Source organism: Trametes versicolor, assembly GCF_000271585.1.
Source record: "Trametes versicolor FP-101664 SS1 unplaced genomic scaffold TRAVEscaffold_5, whole genome shotgun sequence".
Lineage (NCBI taxonomy): Eukaryota > Fungi > Basidiomycota > Agaricomycetes > Polyporales > Polyporaceae > Trametes > Trametes versicolor.
In genome coordinates this window covers 773,884-793,611 of record NW_007360325.1, presented here as the reverse complement: position 1 = coordinate 793,611, position 19,728 = coordinate 773,884, and the positions used below count along the sequence as shown (strand labels likewise).

At 58.1% G+C, this 19,728-nt stretch overlaps 7 protein-coding genes across 7 annotated transcripts; 2 read left to right on the top strand and 5 right to left on the bottom strand.

Annotated features, from left to right (window-relative positions):
• Positions 1-310: 310 nt before the first annotated feature.
• TRAVEDRAFT_147211 (ARM repeat-containing protein) lies at positions 311-4,592 on the top strand (the record flags this gene model as incomplete). The annotated part of the gene is made up of 17 exons (XM_008039515.1): positions 311-400; positions 456-520; positions 576-902; positions 966-1,502; positions 1,568-1,713; positions 1,773-1,896; positions 1,951-2,110; positions 2,167-2,223; positions 2,279-2,390; positions 2,442-2,483; positions 2,543-2,661; positions 2,727-3,096; positions 3,154-3,347; positions 3,403-3,763; positions 3,817-3,909; positions 3,966-4,166; positions 4,221-4,592. 17 exons carry the CDS (start codon positions 311-313, stop codon positions 4,346-4,348), a joined length of 3,126 nt encoding a protein of 1,041 aa, XP_008037706.1. The 3' UTR covers positions 4,349-4,592.
• Positions 4,593-4,615: 23 nt separating this feature from the next.
• Positions 4,616-6,861, bottom strand: TRAVEDRAFT_122207 (sulfite oxidase mitochondrial precursor; the record flags this gene model as incomplete). Its single annotated transcript, XM_008039514.1, has 13 exons — positions 4,616-4,823; positions 4,881-5,008; positions 5,059-5,104; positions 5,164-5,286; positions 5,344-5,402; positions 5,462-5,708; positions 5,772-5,885; positions 5,942-5,961; positions 6,015-6,111; positions 6,172-6,294; positions 6,355-6,577; positions 6,650-6,732; positions 6,797-6,861. The coding sequence occupies 13 exons, from the start codon at positions 6,859-6,861 to the stop codon at positions 4,616-4,618; spliced, it is 1,536 nt and encodes a 511-aa protein (XP_008037705.1).
• Positions 6,862-7,394: 533 nt separating this feature from the next.
• On the bottom strand, positions 7,395-9,152 carry TRAVEDRAFT_71405 (transcription initiation factor TFIID complex subunit; the record flags this gene model as incomplete). Its single annotated transcript, XM_008039513.1, has 5 exons — positions 8,981-9,152; positions 8,837-8,932; positions 8,038-8,787; positions 7,641-7,982; positions 7,395-7,595 (listed from the first exon to the last, which is right to left on the bottom strand). Exons 1-5 carry the CDS (start codon positions 9,053-9,055, stop codon positions 7,395-7,397), a joined length of 1,464 nt encoding a protein of 487 aa, XP_008037704.1. The 5' UTR covers positions 9,056-9,152.
• A 298-nt stretch (positions 9,153-9,450) lies between these two features.
• On the top strand, positions 9,451-10,943 carry TRAVEDRAFT_121446 (uncharacterized protein; the record flags this gene model as incomplete). The annotated part of the gene is made up of 5 exons (XM_008039512.1): positions 9,451-10,294; positions 10,348-10,364; positions 10,428-10,646; positions 10,707-10,738; positions 10,805-10,943. 5 exons carry the CDS (start codon positions 9,451-9,453, stop codon positions 10,941-10,943), a joined length of 1,251 nt encoding a protein of 416 aa, XP_008037703.1.
• An 812-nt stretch (positions 10,944-11,755) lies between these two features.
• On the bottom strand, positions 11,756-12,747 carry TRAVEDRAFT_46589 (uncharacterized protein; the record flags this gene model as incomplete). The annotated part of the gene is made up of 2 exons (XM_008039175.1): positions 11,756-12,539; positions 12,590-12,747. 2 exons carry the CDS (start codon positions 12,745-12,747, stop codon positions 11,756-11,758), a joined length of 942 nt encoding a protein of 313 aa, XP_008037366.1.
• A 528-nt stretch (positions 12,748-13,275) lies between these two features.
• On the bottom strand, positions 13,276-18,359 carry TRAVEDRAFT_71403 (uncharacterized protein; the record flags this gene model as incomplete). The annotated part of the gene is made up of 6 exons (XM_008039511.1): positions 13,276-13,424; positions 13,489-15,305; positions 15,370-16,458; positions 16,530-17,450; positions 17,508-17,564; positions 17,618-18,359. 6 exons carry the CDS (start codon positions 18,357-18,359, stop codon positions 13,401-13,403), a joined length of 4,650 nt encoding a protein of 1,549 aa, XP_008037702.1. The 3' UTR covers positions 13,276-13,400.
• Positions 18,360-18,728: 369 nt separating this feature from the next.
• TRAVEDRAFT_46587 (uncharacterized protein) lies at positions 18,729-19,350 on the bottom strand (the record flags this gene model as incomplete). Its single annotated transcript, XM_008039174.1, has 6 exons — positions 18,729-18,778; positions 18,831-18,862; positions 18,917-18,946; positions 19,014-19,050; positions 19,115-19,267; positions 19,332-19,350. 6 exons carry the CDS (start codon positions 19,348-19,350, stop codon positions 18,729-18,731), a joined length of 321 nt encoding a protein of 106 aa, XP_008037365.1.
• Positions 19,351-19,728: the final 378 nt, after the last annotated feature.

Below are 19,728 nucleotides of genomic sequence, written 5' to 3'. Positions count from 1 at the left end.
GGTGACGTCTGTATTATTCATTGTCCCTCGCGCGTGCATAAACGTGCATAGACGACGTCCATGTCGTGGATGAGATTGATGGGCGAAAGCGGAAAGGGCTGATTGTATTTGGGCGCCTAATATGCGATAAAGAGACGCGATCGTATTTGGGCCAACACGCGTTTTGCCACACGCGTCCACCTCCCAAAAATTTTGGAACACGCTTCCTCTCACACTCTCTGTACATATACCCCGCCCTCATACCCTCTCTAAGGTATGCATGTCTCTGGTGTTGTGTGTCGGCTGCGCTGACCCCAAGATTGCTGTGTAGATGGACCCCCAGACTTTAACGAACCTCTTCTCATGCACGTTTAGCCCGGATCCAAATGTCCAGAAGAGGGCTGAACTCGAGATCCGCAAGGTGCGTAGTCGCGTCTTTTCATGCTTGTACTGGTGCTGAAATACATGCGGTATAGCTCGGCGGGGAGGAGGGAATGGTCACGACCGTTCTCCAAATCATCGGGAACGATAACGTCGATCTGTACGTGCCCGACGCGTTCTATGTTTCAGGCATATTGGACTGAACAGAATCATAGCCCCACCCGCCAGGCCGCTGCGGTCTACCTCAAAAATCGCGTGTACTCGTCCTACTTTGTCGATACGGTCGCGCGTCCCGACCAAGCCCCCATCTCCCCCACCGACCGCAACAACCTCAAGATGTCGATCCTACCCCTCATTGCCGCGTCGGCGTCGCGTGCGATTACCGTGCAGCTTGCGGGTGCGCTGAAGAATGTAGTGGCGCGCGATTTCCCGGAGCAGTGGCCGAACCTAGTAGACGATGTCAAGAAGCTCCTCGCGAGTGGCAACGTGAACGAGGTTCACGCGGGATGCGTGACTATCCTCGAGATGGTGAGGGCCTTCAGGTACGTTTTGCACGCGATGTTTCTGCGGTAAGGTGCGCATAAATAACACTTTCATACGTCCAGGTTCCGCCAAAACAACGATGTCTTGCCCAAGCTGGTCGAGGAGTTCTTCCCCACTCTCGTCGACATCGCCTCCCGCGCACTTTCTAACGCTCCCGTCAGCACTAGCCAGGAGGCCCCCACTATTATTCACCTCATCCTGAAGACTTACTCCACGAGCATCATCCTCCACCTAAGTGCCCACCAACAGAGCTCAGACAGCCTTGTGCCCTGGGGTCGTTTCCTCTTCCAGGTTGTGAACTTGCCGATCCCGAAGGAGGCCGTACCCGAAGATGAGGAGGAGCGGGAGCGCAGTGAGTGGTGGAAGGCGAAGAAGTGGGCGTACAAGATCCTCGGCCGCCTCTTCCACCGCTTCGGAAACCCGTCGCAGCTGCCGAGCAGCCTGCAGAAGGACTACGGCCCTTTCGCGCAGCACTTTGTGACCAACTACGCCCCGGAGATCTTCAAGATTTACCTGCAGCAGATCGAGCTGTTCGTGTCCGGCTCCGCGTGGCTGTCGAAGAAGTGCCAGTACAGGATCTTCGCGTACTTCACGGAATGGTATGGGGCTCCGATCACGATCACATGATGGCGTCTGCACTGCTAATGTACCCGTGGATCTACAGCGTAAAGCCGAAGTCTACTTGGGGCCTACTCAAGCCGCATTTCGAGAACTTGGTTTCCTCGTACGTGTTCCCTCAGCTCTCCTTCAACGCCACCAAGCAGGAGCAGTGGACCACGGATCCTATCGAGTTCGTCCGCACGACCGTCGGTGAGCTTAGGACGATCCATATCGAGCCTTTTCAACAGTGCGCTTATGACATGTTCCAGACGAGTTTGAGGCGTTCGACAGCCCTGTTTCCGCCGCTACCTCGTTCCTGTTCTCCCTCGCCAGCAACAGGACGAAGACCACCTTCCTCCCCATCCTCGGTTTCATTAACCGTGTCCTCCAGTCGTGCGTACCCTGTCGTTTTTTCAGGCCTTGTACCATATTCTCAACTACATACAGCAAGCCCGCTGCTCCCCAGCGGTACGGTGCTCTCAACATGACGGCCGCCCTCGGACCGTTCATCATGCGCCACCCCGAAGTTAAGGGTAACATGGAGCAGTTCATGATCCAGAACGTCCTCCCGGAATTCACCGCCACCGAGCCGTACATGCGCGCTGTGGTATGCACACAGCACCATGCGTTCGTTTGTGAGCAAGGCTGATATGCTTCTCACAGGCGAGCGAGGTCTTGGGTACCGTCATCAAGGCTGGCTTCAAGTTCTCGAACGAGCAGGTGCAGACGCTTCATTAATGCATCACAGGATAGGTGCTGATTAAATCCCCTGTAGCACTTGCATCAGCACTTCACCGCTGTCGCTGCTGCGATCGACAACCCGGAGCTGCCCGTCCGCGTACACGCCTGCTTGGCTCTCACTGAGATGGTCACTGACTCGCCGACTGGTAAGTTTACGTCGATGGCATGCTGATGGGAGTTTACTAACTCTACATCAGTCAAGACCGCTGTCGCTCCTCAGGTCGGCAAGGTCATTCAGAGTGAGTTGCAATATTTGTCTATCCACGGATGAACTGCTAACCTTTCATCATGAATCCAGCCCTTCTCAAGCTGTCGGAAGAGACCGACCTCGACATTCTCAACCACTGCATGGAGAGCATGGTCGACACCTACCAGACCGAGCTACTCCCCGTCGCCGCTGAGCTCACTGCCCGTCTGGTGAGTGCTTGCGTTCCTTCACTCCAGTGCTTTATATCTGACCTAGTTTTTTTTTTTTTTTACAGTGCGAGACCTACGCACGCCTTGCGAAGGAGAGTCAGACCGCCGACGAGACTGAGGGCATCGACCTTGACTCCATCATGGAGGGCGACGCGAACGAGGACAAGACGTTCGCCGCCATGGGTGTTGCGAAGACGATCAGCACGGTCGTGAACGCCGTTGACTCCTCCCCCGAGATCCTTGCGCAGATCCAGGAGATCATCATCCCCATCGTCGTGCTGACGCTCGAGAACAAGCTGCTCGACCTGCTCGACAACATGTACGACCTCGTGGACGCGCTCACGTACAAGCTCCGCAGCATCTCGCCCAACATGTGGCCGGTGTTCGAGCTCACGTACAAGCTCTTCAAGGCTGACGCTGTCGATTTCCTCGATGGTGAGTGGTTGCGCGTGTATTCCTGTAAGACGTGTAATCAATGCGTGATTCCTGCAGAGATGCTGCCCTCGCTCGACAACTTCGTGTCGTTCGGCACGGAGATGTTCAAGGCTCGCGCCGACTACAGGCAGATGGTGCTCGACATCTACCAGACCTCCATCACTAGCGACCACCTCGGCGAGAACGACGCCGTCAACGGCTGCAAGCTCGCCGAATCGATCCTGCTCAACCTCCGTGGCTGCGCTGACGACGTAAGTTGCCCTCACGCCAATCCAAGCGCTCCCACTAACGTACCCGGAACTTCAGGCTCTTCAACCGATTGTGGCCACCGCCTACTCCATCGTGAACAAGACGAACACGAAGGCGCTCCAGGTCGCGAACAACAACGTCCTCGTCAACGCGATCCTGTACAACCCCGCCGCGACGCTGCAGTTCCTCGAGCAGGTCGGGCCCGGCTCCGCGCGCACGTTCTTCGATGAGTGGTTCGCGGCTATTGCTGCGCCGTCGCGCCTTCCGCGCGTGCACGACAAGAAGCTGAGCATCATGGCTCTCTGCGCGCTCATGGAGATGGACCCCGCGGGCGTGCCCGCGTCGATCCAGGACGGGTTCCACAACATTGTTGCGGGCGCGTTGCAGCTCTTCCAGGAATACCCCAAGGCCGTGCAAGGTTAGTCCATTTAGCTTCGAGGGCTGCGCAAGGCACTGACGGCTGCTTTGCAGCACGCAAGGAGCTCGAGGAGGCGTTCCAGAACGACTCCGATGATGAAGGCGAGGAGGACGACTCCAAGTACCTCAACATGAACGAGGAGGATGGTGAGTCCCGCTGTCCAGCCACAACCCGTTTCCGTATACTGATCGGTTTCGCTCAGATGACGTCTGGGATGAGGACTCCGCGTACGTCGAGATGCTCGCGAACGAGGGCCAGCGCCTCCGCGAGAAGTCAGCCAAGGCTGAGACTGGAGAGGACTTCTCTGACGACGAGGAAGAGGACGATATCGACGAGGAGCTCGGCTACATCAGCCCTCTCGATAACGCTGACCCCTACGTCTCCTTCAAGCAGGCGTTGACCAGTACGTGTCCGCGCCGAAATTTGCTAGGACAGCCGTTAACCTCGATCGTTGTAGGCTTCCAGATGAAGAACTCCCAGGGCTACCAGCTGGCGACGACCTCGCTCTCTCCCGACCTGCAGACGTTCCTCATGGAGGTGATGCGCCTCGCTGAGGAGCACGCCGCGCAACCCGCCGCGTCGTAGACGTAGACGTGCCCCATCTCTCCCTCCTCTGCTCGCATTGACGCTGATCTCATCGCTCTCGCTCTCGATATCATACATCTTACCAGAGTGTTTCTAATCTCTCGCACGCATGGGGCCGCACGGAATGACAGAACGAACCACATGAATATCGCATTGCTATACTTCAGAGTAGTAGCAGTAGTTGTACAGGCGAGTGCTACAGAATGACGATGATGACCGCTACGACGTGTACCATACAAAGGCCGGCCACGTGCTCCACCGGGCAGTCTAGTTGAGGGGCTCGCGAGGGTGCTTCCGCATATTCTTGAGGTAGTCTTCCTCGCTCTCGAGGCTCCACTCGAGCGGCATGGTGAGTGGGTTGAAGCTGACGCCCTTGGCCTCGATCTCGGCCAGACGGGCGGCGGTGGCGGGTTTCGACTTGTTGACACTGTAGATCTTGATGCGGTGGCAAGATGAGGTGACGTGCAAATCCCAGCTGTAGACGGCAGTCAGAAAAGCTTCGCGGGAGCATGGAAAGTGAGTGGGTCCATACTTCCACGCCGAGCGGACAAACGTAGGCTCAGTGTTGTTGGAGGAATCCCACGACCGGACGCAAAACTCGAGCCAACCCTCGGCGTCGACCGGCAGCTCGATCTTCCAGAGTCGCCAGGCGTGGTAGTGCTGCAACGAGACGTCAGAGCATGTTACGGGCAGGAGACCTTATCGTTTACCTTCTCCGTCATGTTGTCCTGGTCGACAGCGTACCAGACATGGCCGCTACGACGGAGAGCTTATTGAGCCACCCACCGCCGGCGAGGCGCAATGGTCAAACCTACCCATCGTTGGAAACTTCCACCCTCTCGACCCAGTTGCCGCCGCCGCTATAGGACCAGCCTTGAAGCGCGATCTTGCCCTCATGGATCACGACTTGCTTGTCTGTGGGGAATATGATGGCGCTCCTGCAAAGCCGCAAGTTTGAGCACCCGCGAGCGAGTAGAGTAGGGGGAGTCACATACGAGACAGGCATGTTCTGGATAGAGAACCCATTGGAGTACTTGGCGTTCTGCTTGCCGATCTAGCCACAGCAGCTCTTTCAATTGCATCCTGAACGCTGAACCTCTCGAACGGACGTACCTGCTGGGTGAAGTACAAGTACTCCTGGGCCTGGACTGGGGCCATGCTCGGTTCGGCAATTGCGTTGATCTTGTACAGCCATTTCGTGCTCCTGGCGCCGATGTAGCCAGTGACCACGGCGCGCAGTGGGAAACCATGGATCTTGGGAAGTGGCTTGCCGTTCATCTCCCAGGCGAGGAGCACCTCCTCGTTTGCCCGGACCTTGCGGTACGGGACAGAGACGGCATAGTTGAACACATGGCCCTTCCTATACACAGCGAGGCGGCAATCTAGGCCAATCGTGGAAAGAAGAGTGATAGAAAGCACGCACTTGAAGTACGTGTCTGCGCCGACGAACTCGAGGTGCTTGCATTCGGGGAGAACGCCGCCACACGCGCGCTTGAGCACTTTCTTGAGGGGCACGCCTCGGTAGACAGCCGTGCCACTAGTGATATCTACGTCAGCTCTACTCGTATGCCGAGAATGGCGGTTACACCGTACATTGCACCTTCTCCCCAAGGCTGGATGTATCATGTTAACATGACTCTACGTGCTGACATACGGAGCCACTCACAGCGTTGATCAGCTCGTCTCCTTCACCGGGGTATTCCTGGATCTGCTCGATACGGCGCGTGCCGCTGCACTGGATAGTCACAGTGACCTCTTCTTGCCTGAGGATCGCGGCATGCGGTTAAATGTCAATACGGGTAGGCAATGTGTTCGACACCTACGGGAACTTCGATGGGTCCTTCAGGTCCTTCATGCTGATTTTGACCGGCGTGTTGACGAGACCGCCGATCTCGAGCTCAAACGCATCTTCTTCGATATCCGGGACGCCGCCGTGATTGCGTACACTGGGTTTGTACGATGAGCAGTGAGCCCCCAAAGCATCTCGCGCCTCACCCGATACTCACAAATGCCACTTGTTGTCGGTGATCTTGCCGCTGACGAGTTCTGGGCGGGGTGTTTCGCCATTGTAAGGAAAGTCGAGCAGGTGGATCATGCCCGGCTTCTCCTTCTGCACAGTCTCCCAGCTAAAGTCGACGATACTCTTCAGCCCGAGCGCCTCATGGTACTCCTTCCAGCGATGCCCGACCAGGATTGGGTTCGTCTTCGGGAGGGGCACAAATTGGAACTCTGTCGACGGCGCGGGGGCCAAGTCAGCGTCATGACTCGGACTTCGGGATGCACACGATGTGCGCCGCATACCTGGGATCGGGGTGAACTTCTTCGTCTTCAGAATCTCGGATGCGATTTGCTTGCGCTCCGGCTTGTCCTCCCACTCGACATATCTGTAGCAAAGGCACCGGTGTTGAGCACTGTGTACGACCTCGTGATGCCTCTATGCGACCATACCCGCGCCATCCTAGTTTCTCCTGAGGGAAAAGCTCGCTGAGGGGGACCCCGTTGTAAGTCTCCATAGTAAACTCGGTCATCGCGGCGGACGTGTTGTGTTTAGCAAGTGTAGTAGAGAGAGGAGGTTATGTGGGATGGCCGCAAGCAATGCTTATATCTATCGCATCGATGACCGCATGTGCATGCGAAACGGACGACGTGAGGGCAAGACGATTGCTGGGGCCTCACCGTAAAAAGGTTCGCATTCTACCCGCAAATGACCGTCGACATCGAAGCCCTCCCCGTGGCGTCTTCGGAGGACAGCGACCAATCGCGTACTGATCGTGACCAGCGATAGGAAGTCGCGCAGGTCACCCGGACCCGTTCACGATGAACCTACCAGGCAAATGTACCCAGGCTGTCGCATCGCAAAGGTTGCCTGCCAGAGCTTCCACCCAATCAGTTCGCAAGAGAGTATACAGATACGCACCTTCAATCAGGCCGCATAACCTACACGCTGGTTTTTCCGATGACCAAGAGCAGATAGAAGTACACAATATTGTCCCCGGAGCGTGACGCAAAAATACAAATAAAACAAACCGTACTCTGCCGAGCGCGCTCACGCCGAAGGAGCATCGTCGGAGAGGATCCCTCGCGCCCACGCCGCGTCGCCGATAACGCGCTCTGCGAAAAAGGCACCGAGATGGCTGCGCAGGTCCTCTATCACCGACGCGTCCGCGCCCGAGTCCGCGTTCAGCGGCACGGGCTGCCTCGACGGTGAGTGTATCAACCTAAAGCCCTCCTGTTTGACCCGGTCCGTCTACAGTAAGTGCTTGTTCCGAATGGGTGTATGCGGGGCACGTACCATCACGAGCTCGACGAGCGAACTGGACTCCCCAGGCATGCAGTCGTCCCCTATTATCTTCGCGCCGTGGTGCTTGACCAGGCCCTGCCTGACGGCTTCTTTGCCAATTCCCATGAGACCGCGAATGGCACCCTCACGTGTCGACCTGCTCTTCCCCTCACCGATGAGACCGACAATCAGGGTTTTGACTATACGTGATGACAGCCCTGGGTATGTCGTCGAGTAGTGGGTGAGAAGGTGGGAGAGGATTTGCGCGGCCGTGTTACGCAGGTGGGCGGCATGTGACGGAGGAAGAGCGGAGTGCAAGAGGATGGAAAATATAGACGGCAGGAGTTGATGGAGCTGCAATGTCGCGTCAATACCGTGGTCGCTGTCCATTTAGACTGGTCCCGCTCACATATGGCTCAACACCGAGGGTCTGGTTGTCTAACAGAGCGCCTATGACGTCCAGCAATACGTCGAGAACTTTGCCGTCGGTCTCGTTCTGTGATCCGCTTCGAAGCGCATCTACGACGCCTTGTCCTACCCATCGGACCAGATACGGCAGAAGGGGGGAAAGACCTGCATCATGTCGCAAACTCGCTAGTGCAGCCGCGCGTTTTGCAAAGTCGGAAGAGGGTGGTAACAACGATGACGTGAGGCGCGTGTAATATAGCTGGAGCTCGCGCGAGAGCACCTGCTTGACTGCGATGTGTTGCTGTGGTTGCTGTTTCGAGGCCTGTATTGGCGACGGGCGGTCTGAAGAGGGTGGCGTTGGAGGGAATATGGAGCCAGATGCGCTTGTGGACAGCCCTTGCTTCGCGGCTGCGCTCTCGGGGTCGATATCTCTTGGGACTGCTGGCGGATTCTCTGGTATGAGCGGCTGCACGCCTTCCACGGCTAGCCAGTGCGCGGTCCATGTTACGCCCTTCGGCAGGGTGACCTTTTCCTCCCGAAGAGCACGGTCGAACTCAATCTCCTCGTCCTCAATGAAGTAGACAGGACCTGCTGACGGCATTTGTGGAAAGGGGAGGGCACGACGGAAAGTTGGAGGGTTATACGGGAAGTGGCCGTATAGCGGTTCGATGTTAAGCACCCGTAGTGCTTGGTCGACGTCTGCGGTGGTCAGTGTTGTGCGTTTCGCGTGTCGCATAAAACGAGCAGCTTCCTGTACGCCGGCTGAGAGAGGGCCGCGCAGAGAGGTGGTTCACGCGTACCTCGACCACCTGGGATATCCGGTACTCCACATCACTGGCCAAAGCAGAGGCTACCACGTCCGGCAAGTTGGTAATGTTCAGAGATTCCGCCACATCCTGAATTCTGTCAGGTAACGCGTCGAGGAGTTAAATGCTGCCTCTTACCCGCACGGAGTCCGTCTTGTAGATCCCGGGTACCTTTGTAGGCGCGGACCTGCTTTTGGGTGCTTGCTTGCTCATTTCTGCGCTGAATCTCCGTAAAGTGGTGTGCAACTTATCCAGCAAGGAGATGATGGAAGGCAACTGGGGATGTGGAGAAGAGGGCGGCGGTATGTACGGAGGAGGCTGAGGGAGGAAACAAGCCACGCTCCGAGTCCGAGTACACGAACCAAGACAAGCGCCCATTTCGATCGGGCGTTCATTCCGGCCCGGGCAGACCGCAAGACCGTCGGACTGCGCGAATCCCGCGGGCAACTCTTCCCGAACGCTCTACCACCAAGCACCCTTTCCCGGATTCGGAGGTCTCTGGTACATCCATTCTGCGTTGGTGGAGGTGAGTGTGCCATATAATCGCACAATAGCACCTTTCACACAAGTCAGAAACATTCAGAAGTCTATTCAAGCCCGCACTCGGAATGGCGAAGCTCGGAGACCTTCCCATCGAAGTTCTCGAGCAAATCCTCCTCGTCCTTGATCCCATAGACGTCGCACAGTTCGTACAAACATGCTCAGCGTACCGCTTCTTGCTCTACGGTGGCCCCGATAACCAGCACTTGTGGCGCGAGCTATATCTGAGGCAACCCTTCGACGACTTAAGGCAATGCTACACGCCGCTGGGAAGACCTCTACAGGAGATAGACTGGAGGTCACAGCTGCAGCGTGTTATGCGGGCACGAGCCGTCCTTACGAAGGATTCCACATGTCGCCCCGAGGAGCGCTGCGACGTTCTCCAGACTCTGATCGACATGGTCACCCACATCCCCCCAGTGACGCATCCAGAGGGGATCGAGCCCTCCATGAACCATGTCTGGGCGACCGCTATGCTCCGTGGCAGCACGCTCATCGAACACGAGGAGCGGGAGCTCTCCCCGGAGGAACAGCAGCTCCGCGCACGCCTACACACGTACTTCGGGCTCAACGCGCATGATTTTGAACCGAAGAAGCATACGGCGTCCCGCGCGTTCGTGTATGCGATGCGGAACTACAGGTACGACAACGACTTTGGGCCGTTTATGATGGACGGCAGCGGGCGCGTTAACTGGGTGCACCTCCGCGCGGTCCACCATGTGATGTCGATGCACATCGTCCCCGATATGGAGGAAGCGGCGACGGCGGTGTTCAACATATACCCCATGAGCATGCCGTGCACGCAGAGCATCATTCCGAACGGCATCAATCTGGACGAGGAACAGGATTGGGCAGGAGTGGAGGGCAAATGGCAATGTTCGTTCTGTTTCGTGGATCATAGGGAATTGCTGAGTACGTGCTATCTCCTGTTCCCCCAAGTTCACATGGCTGACCGGCCGATTCAGTTTACAACAACTTCAACGTGCGTGCGGTTCGGTTAATTGGGGCATACTTTCGTATGCTGAGTGCGCCACCTATGCTATAGGCATCTGAATCCGAGCCCCTACAGACGGATATTTTCGAGGACCCAGACTTCGTCGAAGTTTTCCGCTCAATCTATGTCGAGCTGCGCATCCTGGGAACGGAACCAGACCCAGACCACCCTGGTCGACCTCGTATCAACTTTGGCGGCTCGCTGGACGGACACGCGATATTCGTCGGCAGTGTCAAGGTCACGCCCGATGACCAGATTCGTTGGCGTTTCGTAAGTATAATTACATTCCCGCAGCGAACGGGACCGTTACTAACAGGCGCTACTATGCAGACCTCCGGAGAGCAGGGTAACGCTATCTGGAGGTCAGTTGCACCAACTTCGTATCTGTTTGGCGGCATGATTTGCTGAACTACCCGCTGTGCCGCCAGCTCCGAGGGTGTACAGGTCGGCAATGTGAGGTCAAAGTTTGGTATTCTGGGTTCCTGGACGACCGTTTTACACGATAGACACGATCCAGTTGGTACGTCGTGGCTCAGCCGACATACTTGTCCGTGCATTGCGAGCTGATCGAATGCGTCCGCAGGGCCGTTTTGGTTGTGGAAGGTCGGGGAAATCACTAACGACACTCCTGTATAAACACGAGGAAGGGTCGAAGTTTGTTTTGTTCAACGTCATCAAATTCACGAATGCGTGCTTAATATAACATCTCTCAGGCTTAGCGTGCAGCTGTGATATCTAGTGCCATATCTATTCTATATATCGGCACGAACGATATACCCATTATCCGGCATCTGGTAAGTAGCGTACAGTCGCTACGCCGATTTTCGCGACGCTTCACCGCTCTTCACCTCGTAACTCATGCCCCAGCACGAAGCCGAACCAAGGCGTATTCTTTTGTTGCGTCTCATTCAAGGTCTTCTGCTGTTCGGAAGGACGCCCTGCTTTCTTGTCGCTCGTATCGCCCATCTCGTGCATCGTTCTGCTCCTTACTGGTTTCGACACCCGCCTCGTATGCTCGGCCGATGACGGTTAAACTATGGAGAGCCGCGTTCTGTGAGGTGCCGCCCGCGCGTATGACTGCTAGCTACCGCCCGCGAGGTCGCTACCATTTCTTTTACTTTGTTCAGCAGGGTATATCCGCGCGGTCCAAGCCAAGCGATGCAAAGAGCTGATAACACAGTGGATAGATACTAGCGATACAAAACAAGGTGCGTACACTAGTGCAACTACGAGCGAGAAATTCAAACTTATGCCATAAACCAGAGCGAAGGAAAGCCCGGGGAGGGAGTATCCTATCAGTACACACAACAGTAAGGTCCGAGAACGAAGCTAGAAAGCTGTCCATATGTGGTCCCGACGAACAAGGGGCTCGAGCATCCTCAAGCTCGCTGCTTCGAACGCTTCGAGGATACCCGAGGCTTCGAGGTCTTCCGGAGCTTCGTGGACGGCGAGGCCTTGTTCGACATCTTGTGGCCATGACCGACGCATACGTGGCTATTCTGGAGATGGCGCAACAGCGCGTCGCGGCGAGCAAAGATCTTCCCGCATCCTCCGACCATCCGCACGCCGCCTACATCCATGCCCGGGGCGTCCGGCGCGACGCCATAGTCGAAGGCCTGGGCGAACGTAACGCCGACGCACCGCCTGCGTACGGAGTCGCCCGTCGCCGCCCGACAGTGGGTCTCGAGATGCCGGTCCCAATCTGTTGGGAGAGTCGGGCGCGGCGTGTTGCACCAGGGACATTGCTGGCGCCACCCGAATGTCGGCTGCTCTGCCCGCCATTCTTCCACCGACACTTGCGCATTGCGCGGTTTGTGGGAAGAAGCACAAGAAGTCGCGCTCGACGCGTCGGACGTGAGCGAGGAGGCGCGGGGAGGATCGAAGGTTGCCCGGGGAGTCACTTCGCGCGTAGCGGGCGTCTGAAGTGGTGGTAGCGCAAGCGCAGCGGGCGCAATGCACGAGACTTGCGAGTGATGGCTAGGGAGATGTCCTGTGGAGGTGTCCAGGGGCGAAGACATGGCACCTTCATCTAGCGCAGCGGCCGTGTGCGCCCCGAAGGTATAGGTCCTGAGAAAGCGTTCAGGGCCTGGCCCAGCGCTGGGGAGTTCGGGGGTGTGAGGGCCCGTCAGGCCCAAGTCGAAGTAGGAAGGCGATCCCGAGCCACTATGATGCAGGTGTCAGATATGGGGTCGTGCTCGGCAATGTAAACATACCTTGGACCGTCGTACGTGCCCAACTGAATGAATTGGTCATACCAATGGTACTCATAGTCAAGAAAAAGACCCTTCGACTTGGTGGGGGTGTTTCTCTTAGCTAGACAAGGCGAGTATGGGGGGAGCGAAAGAGGCTCGAAGCTGCAATCGGTAGACATCTCGGAGGGCGCTGAATGACAACGATGAGGTCTGCCTAGCCCGCGCCTGTGCTCCTCTTATACGGGAGAGGCGGGGACCACGTCCTTTGTCACTGCCAGGACAGCGGAGGCGGCGGAGGGTCCTGTGTCGACCGACATCCTCAGCGGTGAGCACAACGGAAGAGTCGCTTAGGAATTCGGGAGAATCCTGGTCACTCATAGCGGTTCGACTGGTGAGACTTGAGACAGTTTGGACAATGGAAGCTGCGTGGAAGGCTCATCTGTAATCCAGACATCAAACTTGACAAACGATCTAGTTTGCAGGGAGAAAGCGAGAGAGACCGTGAGCCTCCATATGCCCACGTTGCACCCACGCGCCGCCGGTTTGATCACGCCACCCGGTACGGAGGGGCCTGCAGCGAACTCCCGGACAGCAATCGTATCATCGACTGCGAGAGGTCCCAGGCATCATTAGCAATCAGAAGGGCGCACTGCACCAACCTCTTCCGAAGCATGAATCTGGTATCCTCTGCAAGAAGAGGAGATTGGATGGAACAGATCATGAAATTGCTTTAACCTATGGTACACTGGGCCGTCAATTCGAATGGAGTAGTTTAGATGGGAACGATACTGCTGGGCTAGTCCTCCGTGATTCCTTTGTGTTCGCTGTCCGTTCAAGCCTCCAAAACTCTGAATATCTAGACACGAGGCTCCTGTCAGTGCACTGCCCGGGGGCAGAAATGACATCAGCGATTTGCTCACCTTAACCGATCCGCTCTTCAAGTCCTCCAGCCGATAGCTCGCAGACTCGACGCTCTGCTGCCCAACGTGCTGATTCGCCTGGAACACCCTGACCTTCGATTTCTTCGTCTCAAAGTCCCCAATGACCGCGACCAGGGGCTGTCCGACGCCCACATTCTGGTGATAGCTCTGCAGACCTTTATGTCCTTTGAACTTCGCCTCGTGTGCCACCAGAATATCTCCGGGCATGATGTCGCTCACACGCCGTTGCACTGCGGCGGCCGTCTGGTGGTACACAAGGTAACCAAAGGACTCGAACGGCGGGGTCGGCTGAGCCGCGTTGGGAACCTGACCGAGGGCCGCAGTGACGAACCCGATGTAAGAGCCGTCGCCTACGACTCCTTTCTTTGACCTCTCGAACAAAGCAGCGGCGATCTCGTGGATCTGGACGCCCACGCGACCCCAGTGACCCATTAGGTCCTCCGGCGACAGGTGCTGCTCGGCGGGCGGCTGAGTCGCGGGTGCGCTGCTCGTCTGTTGTTGAAGAGGCGCAGGTGGAGCCGCCGCCGAGGGCCTGCCGGGTGGCACAGGGGGGTAGTTTGTCGAGTCCTCGGACCACTGGGCAGACAAAGAAAGATCGGTCTCGCCGCCGAAGTCCACGTCGGGGATGACAGGCTCCTCCCACTGAGCGTCGGACGTTTGCGGCGCGGGAGGTGGAGGGGGGACTGGCGCACCGCGAGGGGGAGGCCTGGCGGCCCGAGACGGGTGTGGCGGCGCGGACTCTTCTGCACTCTGGCCTTGATCGACGATGACGAAGTCGCCATGGGACTCGCGAGTGGTAGGCGTAGGTCTTGAAGGTGGAGGGGGAGGATAGGTGAACGCAGGGGGAGGCGGGGGGCGCGACCTGGGCACAGGTGGTGGTGAAGCAAGAGAAGGAGGAGAAAGCGGGCGCGCTTGCGGGACGGGAGGGGGACCAGTAGATACGCGACGTGCCCCGCGGTCGGGTACGGCAGGCGGGGGCGCCTCCTCCTCCGCGTCGGTATATGTTACCTCTTCGAGCTCGCTTTCTTCGTGGGCGACGCGCTCACTGTCCGACACGTGCTGGTAGTCCGACTCCTCCTCGTGCTCATCGTTGCGCGCTGGGGGTGGTGGGGGCGGGGGGACGGGCGCAAAACGCTTCGGAGGCGGGGACTTCACCTGCGAGGCTTCGTCTTCTGACTCCCTGCGCACAGGCGCGCGAGCAGGAGGGCCCATGCCAGGTATCATCCCAAACCTCTGACCGCCCATGCCAGCGATCCGAGCGGCAATGCGCTGCTTGCGAGCGAACTCGTCCTCTTCTTCAACCGGGGCAACCTCTCCCTCTTCCTCCTCAGCGGGCTTATCGGATTCCTCTCGTTCGTCGCCTTCACCCCCTTCCTCATGTTCGGACTCCGGGGGATGCGGGGGACGGCGAGCAGCCGGCACAGGGGGCGGGGCACCAAACCTAATACCGCCCAGCTTCGCCATCCTCTCCGCAATGGTGCGACGGCGAGCGAGCTCAGGGTTCTCACCATCTTCTTGGTCTGCAGCCTCCGAGTGTTCTGGCTGTGATGCGGGGCTTGTAACTTCGGGAGGGGATACGACCCTAGCTGGGGGAGGAGGCGGTGAGACCACCCATTGAAATGGTGGGGGTGGCGGGGGAGACAGAACCCGCTGAGGCGGCGGGGAGACCACTCGAGCGGGTGGCGGAGGAGGCGGGGAGACCACGCGAGCAGAAGGTGACTGTAAGGTGGAGGGGAACCCTGCCCTAGGATCTAACCCCGGAGACTTGGGGCTGTAGAACTCGGGATCGATGGGGTCTTATATACGCACCGTCATCAGCCACTCATTTTCTACAAATGAACGAACAATGCATGCACTCACCAACGTCGGAATCGTTCAGGACCTCACCCTCTTCATCAGCTTCAGGCGAGGGTGCCCTGATTGGGGGTGGGACAGGTCTGTTCAACGCTGCGGCGGAGACAGGGGGAGAGGTAGGTATCGCATGACGAGGGGGAGGGGGAGGAGGTGCAGGCTCCTCATCCTCCTGTTCCGGCTCTTCATATTCCGACACGTCTTCCTCTTTATCCTCGCCATGTGGCAGCGCGTGGGTTGGTGGGGGAGGTACCTGGATCGACGCGCGACGAGGGGGAGGCGGCGGAGGCGGAGCCTCGAAGTCGTCCTCGTCTTCCTCCTGCTCATCATTGTCGGCCTGGGCCGGGAGCGGCGGTGCGGGCACCGCTGCACGTCGTGGAGGCGGCGGCGGTGCCCTTTCGACTTCAGGCTCTTCCTCTTCCTTTGTCGAGTGCTCATCATATCCACCGTGCTCGTGCTCATCTTGGTAGTACTCATCCTCGTGCAGCTGGTCTTCGTGTTCATCCTCGTCATGCTCAAGCCCAATTTCACGTGCGTGTCTCGCATATTCCTCATCCCCGAAGTCAGGTGAGGCTACGCGCTCATCTTCGTCGACGTCCTCCTCGGACGGTGCCGCGGGGGGCGCCGTGATGACCCTCGGCGGCGGGGGCGGAAGGGACACTCTCTTTGGCGGTGGGGGTATGACCTGCCTCGCCGGAGGAGGTGGGGAAGCAACAGGCGGCGGAGGGGCAGCCTCTTCCTCCGCGGACTCCCGCGCCTGTGTGGGAGGCAGCGTCGGGAGTGGTCTGGGAACGCGAGGCGGGGGTGGAGGCACCTCGCGCTCTCCGTACCCCTCAGCAGCGTGCTCGGGCACCTCTTGCCTTTCACGCGCGATCCGATAATCGTCCGCGCCGTCGTGAGCCTCGCCATACTCCTCCTCATTTGCGAGGGAGTGCACGGCCTCATGCTCGGCACGTGGCACTGCTTCTTCGTCTTCAGGTGCTTCGCCGAGGACGTCTTCATATGCGGGGGCACTCCGCTCCAGGGACCGCCCCCGCACCTCCTCTTCCTCGTCCTCCTCGGCGATAGCGTCACCGTCATCGCTCACAGCACGCTGATCTATAGAAGCACTTGATCAATACTCTACTCATACACGCACGCACGCCGCCCATGGCGGGAGATTTAGTTACCATCCAGAGAGGCCTCCTTCAACGGGGACCCCAGCCCAGTTTCAGCACGCACCGATCCAACACTGTCCTTCCGCGCCGGCGGCTTCGGGGACGTCGGGAGAAGCGGGGGAGATTGCAGCGACGCTGTGTCTTGCTGGCTGTCACGGCGGACGGGTTGCGACGGCGGAGACGCGATGGGCGAGCGAACGGAGCCCGTACTGTCCTTGCGGACGGGTGGAGGCATGCCTCCGCTAAATGGATTGAAGCCGCCGGACTTTGCGATCCGGTCAGCAATCCGTTTGCGACGCGCCGCCTCGTCTTCCTCCTCTTCGGGCTCTTCGACGGGCTTCTCGGCAGAAGTAGCGACTTCAGACGGACTGTCCTCATGCTTGAGCTCTTCGACAGCGGGAGTTTCCTCGTGCTCGGGTTCCTCGACAATAGACGTTTCCTCCTGTTCCTCGGTAACATCCTCCTTTGGGTCGTGGACAACCGGTTCTGCGGCAGATTCGGTAGCATGTTCCTCCTCAGCAGCTTCGTGCGCGGAAGGTGTCTCCGTATCGGCTGCAGCCTCGACGGCCTCGTGCTCGTGAGTAGGTTCGGCCACAGGAACGTTCTCTTCCAACTTCTCAGCCTGTACTTCGGTCAGCTCGGGCTCGCGATCGCCGTGGGGGCCCTCTGTAGCGCTGGGCTCTTCGTCCTTCTCGGCGGGCGCTGCAGATTCGTCGGTAGACGGGAGCGCCGCCGGGCTCTCGTGTAGCTCCTGACTAATGACCGGCGCGGCGGGCGAAGGCGACTTGCCTGCCCGTTTGCGCGGAGGGGCAGCGCGTCTGGGCACTTGGGGGACTGGCATTGCAGGAGAACGAACAGGCGGCGAGGTGACCGCGGAGTCGGGGGAGAGCGTATCGGATGTCGCAGAATCCTTCTTAGCAGCATCGAAGTAGTCTGTCGACGGCCATCTATGTCAATTAAGCCTCACAACGTTGATTTCATGATACATACCGGTGGGGCCTGCACTTCCGCCCTCCGCGGTGGACGCGGGCTCAACCACCGCAGGCACTACGCGACCAATTAGTGGATGTTCCATGCGTATCCTATCCTGCCATGCTCACCATCGGAACCCTCGGCAGTGGGTGACGCTTCGGCTGGCTTCTCCTTGAGTTGTTCCTCCTTAGGCTGCTCCTCTTCCTTGTGTACTTTCTTGGGCGGAACATCTGGTTTCTTGCCAAAGATCGGCGGGCCCATGCCAACCCTCGCGCCCCCAAGACGCGCCATCCTCGCCGCCAATGCTGCCCTGCGTTGCCTCTCCTCTTCCTGGGGGTCCGGCTCTCCCTCATCCTTCGTTTCTTGCTCATTGTCCTTCGTCTCGCTTGCCTCTTCCGGCGACTTGGGCTCATCTGTATCCTCGCGTTCGGCCTTGACCTCCGCCGGCTTATCCTCCTCATCGTCGCCGCCGATTGGCTCGACCCTTTGCACTACAGGGGGCGGCTTCCACTTCGGCTTCTCGCCCGACGGACGTGGGGGCGGGGCTGCAGCAGCGCCGCCGGGTCCGCTAAAGCCGCCCGAGCCCTGGAGCGCAGCCATGCGTTCCTTGAGGGAGAGCTTCCCGATAGACTCCTTCGCGTCCGTAGCGGACATCCCGGCAGCCTTGCGGGCCTCTGCGCTGTCATCGTGGCCGCTGCTGCTGGCCTTGGGCGACGTGGGCGGGGAGAGGGGCTTGGGCGTCCAGTTGATGTGTACGGGCTTGGGGCGCGGTGCGGGTGCGGGTGCTGGTGCGGGCGCGGAGCCCTTGTTCTCGAAGGCGGCGATGCGGTCGCGCAGCGAGCCGACCTTCTTCGGCGGTGGGTCTGACATGGTGGTGGATGAGAAAGGTGCGCTCAGCGCCGCTGCTGCGAAGAGGTCGTAACGATGCTCGCAGCTCGGGCGCCAAGACGCGTCTCCCGGATATAGACGCCCATAGGTATAAGATTGTACTAGCAACAGGCGCAGCTCGTTCTGACATAAATAAATAAAGCTTGGGACATCTTTGAGGACCGCCACCCAGCGAGGAGGCATTGTAGTACGATGTGAGAGAAAAGCACCGTTCAGTATACCGGTACATATGCACGATTATGGGGCTACGGGTACCGTATACGTAATACGCGACGATTTCGAAGTGCGCATGCACTTTGCTCCGTCGACGAGCAAAGGACGTCTCCTCCCGATACAGATGCGAAATTACGGTCAGAGCTTGCCCTTAGGGGCCGTGCCGTCCATCTGAAATGCGATCATTTCTGACATGCAAATCAACGCCGAAAACCAAGATAGAACCAGGATACAACTGACCTCGCAAAGCAGGGCCATATCTCTTTAACATCCTGGCGGAGCAGTGAACCCGGGGAAACATGTAGCGTAGTTTCGGCTCAACGTACTTGATATGTGTCGGGTGCTTCAGGTAGGCTCTGAACGTTCAACCGATGCTGATGAGTATCCATTTGTCCATGGCCTAGGTTCGTTCAGGTTACACACCTGAAGTCGTCAAAGCTGTCGAACTTGATAGACAGCACTGCAAAGTAAACAGATACCTGTAAGTGACTACATGTAGTGTCCAGGCTGAAAAGACGTCTCACTGATGGTATATCCTCCTGTACTGGTGAGATCGATTGGGGGCCCGACCCGGACCTCTTGCTTGGGGATAGGAATGTCCGCCATCATCCCGTGGATTTGTTGGTAGGCTTCTTCCCTGGTCCCCTGCAGGCGGGATTCGTCGAGCTTCGCCAGTGCTGAGCTCGTCGGACAACTCCTATGAGAACCGGTCGACAGTGCCGAGGCGGGGCCTCAACATACTAACATGCAGAATTGTCATATTGTGAGTTGACAAGATCAGCGTCCGGACAACGTTTATAGGGCAGTTTCTTGGTAAAAGAGTCGGGGGACTGTCGCGGCGGTGCGTGTACCGTAGTACTTAGTAGTTGAGATACGTGAGTGCTTGGGGGAGAAGAGGATGGGATACTAGCTCGTTCCAATGACGGGCCTTTTAGTACGACATATCTTGTTTGATGCCCATCGTGGGGACATCATCGGCTTGCGGTGGACCCGTTCGTTTTCCAGTAATCACTGTGTACACATGCTGAGCGCTGAGCGCTGATGATGGAGTCTGTCATACTCACGGGCGGGATAGAGCATCCGTGCCAAATCCATGCTATGGCTATAGCCGTTAGAAGCTCGCGGGATATAGTAGCAG